The sequence below is a fragment of the Hordeum vulgare genome, chromosome 1H (assembly GCF_904849725.1).
Source record: "Hordeum vulgare subsp. vulgare chromosome 1H, MorexV3_pseudomolecules_assembly, whole genome shotgun sequence".
Taxonomy (NCBI): Eukaryota; Viridiplantae; Streptophyta; class Magnoliopsida; order Poales; family Poaceae; genus Hordeum; species Hordeum vulgare.
The window spans coordinates 491,084,102-491,086,861 of record NC_058518.1 but is presented as its reverse complement, the minus strand read 5'-3'; the positions used below and the strand labels follow the sequence as shown (position 1 = coordinate 491,086,861).

General features: G+C 45.8%; 1 protein-coding gene across 2 annotated transcripts; it reads left to right on the top strand.

Moving 5' to 3' along the window:
* Positions 1-1,758, top strand: LOC123418027. Of its 2 annotated transcripts, none has more exons than XM_045106941.1 (2): positions 1-452; positions 1,482-1,758. In XM_045106941.1, exons 1-2 carry the CDS (start codon positions 232-234, stop codon positions 1,489-1,491), a joined length of 231 nt encoding a protein of 76 aa, XP_044962876.1. In that variant the 5' UTR covers positions 1-231; the 3' UTR covers positions 1,492-1,758. The 2 variants fall into 2 exon arrangements, with proteins under 2 accessions (XP_044962876.1, XP_044962875.1); XM_045106940.1 differs by lacking the exon at positions 1-452 and adding an exon at positions 699-1,401.
* Positions 1,759-2,760: the final 1,002 nt, after the last annotated feature.

Below are 2,760 nucleotides of genomic sequence, written 5' to 3'. Positions count from 1 at the left end.
CGGTAACATAGCGCTGTGTACGAGAAAAATTTATTACTAATTGATCCTGTGTGCGGGCGGCCGGACGCATCGCGAAGCAAACCAAGAAAATCCCCAACCCGTGTGACTTTCTCTTCCTCCACGGCTGAGTCTCATCCTTCTCCATCCCTGCCGCCTTGGAGCTCCAGCGCCCAGCAGTCCGTCTTGCCGGCCGGCGGCGGCTCTGGCCGGCGGCGCGAAGCCACCAGATTCATGGCCAAGTCCGGTGCCCGTAAGGAGGCCGCGCAAGACCGGCCATCGGCTACCTCGCCGCCGCCGCAGCACTTCCCCGGCGCCACGGCAAGCTCGTACGCCAGCCGCTCTGCACAGCTTCTCTTCTACCCCGGCGCCCCGACAAGATCCTCGGCCAGCCCCTCGACGCCGCCACACCTGTACCCGCCTCCTATGGAATCCTCCTCAGCCAACCCTACATGGTACTGTATAAAATTTCTGCTTTAATTCAATCTTTGGCAATTACAATTTCTCTAGCTCGAGTATGCAGCATTATGTAATTATATTTGGGTTATACAGCAGCAGTAGGTAATTGTAATTTCTATACCTCACCTGATTCAGCATGTGTACGTGTTGAAGCAGAGAGACTCTGAAGTATTAGCCTGAATTTCTGTAGCATTAGACATTACAATTCTTCAGGTTTTTGCTTGCTGAATCGAACTAGTGATCAAATGCTCACGTTTATAATTTTTGTCAGCTAGTTATTCAATCCACATAGACTGAACCAAAAATACTTTATACATTCAGCAACCATGTAGAGTGCATTTTTGTTTGTACATTTTTCTTGCAATGATTAGAACGGTGAGTGGATTGCCGTTATGGGAGTGTATCATAGTGGTCACAATAGTCATGACCTGCAAAAAATGGCATTGGAGAAGTATGAACGCAACTATCACCAGCCTTTCCAACATTTAACTATGTGGGAAAAAATCAAGGATGATTCAAAATGGCTAGCCTCTTATAAAAACATGATGGCAAAAAAAGGGAACATGACAGAGACCGATCTCCCATCAAATATGATCAACTTGGAGGCCGAGGAGCGCCCAAAAAATGGTCGTGATAAGGCTAAGGTTGAACGTGCTGGTAAAGGAAAGTCGGGAGGGATCTCACAAGAGCTTGGAGAAAGGCTGGACAAGTTCATCGAGGTTAACAAACAATCAATGGAGGACCGCCAAAAGGTGATAGACAACCAGGTTCTTTTATCAAATCAACAGCTTGAAACCGCAAAGATCAACAACAAGACAAAAATGTTGGATGTTTACTCGAAAATGCTTTTAGCGGACACATCTAAGATGGATGATGCTGAAAAGGCTCGACGTGCTAAGGCTTTGAATAGAATGGAGGCCATGTTATTTTCTGAAGGAGATTCGGGTATTGTTTTTTTGTTGTGAACCTTTCATTCAACTTCATCCGGTTAAGTTACTGATTATTATTATGTGTTGAATGACCAGGGCAAGGTGATTGAAGGGAAAGAACTGGTGCACTATGAAGCATATTAGATTGTTCAGCTACATTCGGTCAAGTAATTGTGTCAACTTGGTGGATCCTTAATTGTTGTCTGGGTCAGTTTATTGTCTGGACCTGATGGATTGTTAAGCGCTTTTGTTGTCCTGGTCAGTTTCTTGTGTTAGTCTGATGGATAATTATTATGTGGACCTGATTAGCTACTCTAATTGATGTGACCGATCAGCTACTACGTGAGGTTGCTGTTACCTGATGACCGATCAACTACAATTGCCAGTTACCATTTTTTAATCATTGCCAAACCTCAATCGTTTCAGTTTCTCTCTCCACATGAATCGTTGCACAATAATCTGCTATATATACAAGCCCACGCCTTCTCTTTTCCTTACTCCTCCACACTGCACCATTCTTTTCCCTGTTCAGCAAGATGGCCAGCAGTGAACAAGCTGATGGTTCTGATGGTGAAGCTGAAGCAAGTATCACCAATCCTGCCTCCCTCTACACACTAGAAGTCTACCTTGTCCAGATGGACATGTTAGACTCATTAGGTAAGGAGATCGCAGCAGAAGTTAAGGAAAGCCTCGAAGATCAAGCAAGATCAAGCAGGAGTGGCCCGAGGACTTACGTGAACAGGCCACGTGAAGCAGCCGCTGAGCAATTGGTACGTGACTATTTCTGTGATAACCCTGTCTACAAGCAAAAAATATTTCGTAGAAGATTTCGGATGAGAAGGCCTCTCTTCGAGCGTATTGTACATGCACTAGGAGAGTGGTCTCCTGAGTTCACACAGAGGAAAGATGCTCTTCACCGCGATGGACTCTCTCCGTTGCAAAAATGCACAGCAGCTATTCGCCAATTGGCGTATGGTACGCCGGCGGACGCTCTCGATGAGTATTTGAAGATTGCCGAGAGCACTTCAGTTAAGTGCTTAAAACTATTTGTCGAAGGCGTGGTTCATATATTTGGTGATGAATATATGCGAAGACCCAATGTTGACGATGTGCAGCGCTTACTTGATATCGGAGAGAGTCGTGGGTTTCCTGGCATGCTAGGAAGCCTTGACTGTATGCACTGGCATTGGGAGAAATGTCCCATAGAGTGGAGGGGGCAATTCACTAGCGGGTACAAAGGAGCCCCTACTGTTATTCTAGAGGCGGTTGCATCTCAAGATCTTTGGATATGGCATGCATTTTTTGGTGTTGCCGGATCCAACAATGACATCAATGTGCTTAACCAATCGACATTGTTCAGTGAGCAACTGAAAGG

Excerpts from the sequence above, each read along its gene's own strand:
- LOC123418027 (XM_045106940.1), top strand. The coding sequence starts at position 849 with ATGGGAGTGTATCATAGTGGTCACAATAGTCATGACCTGCAAAAAATG.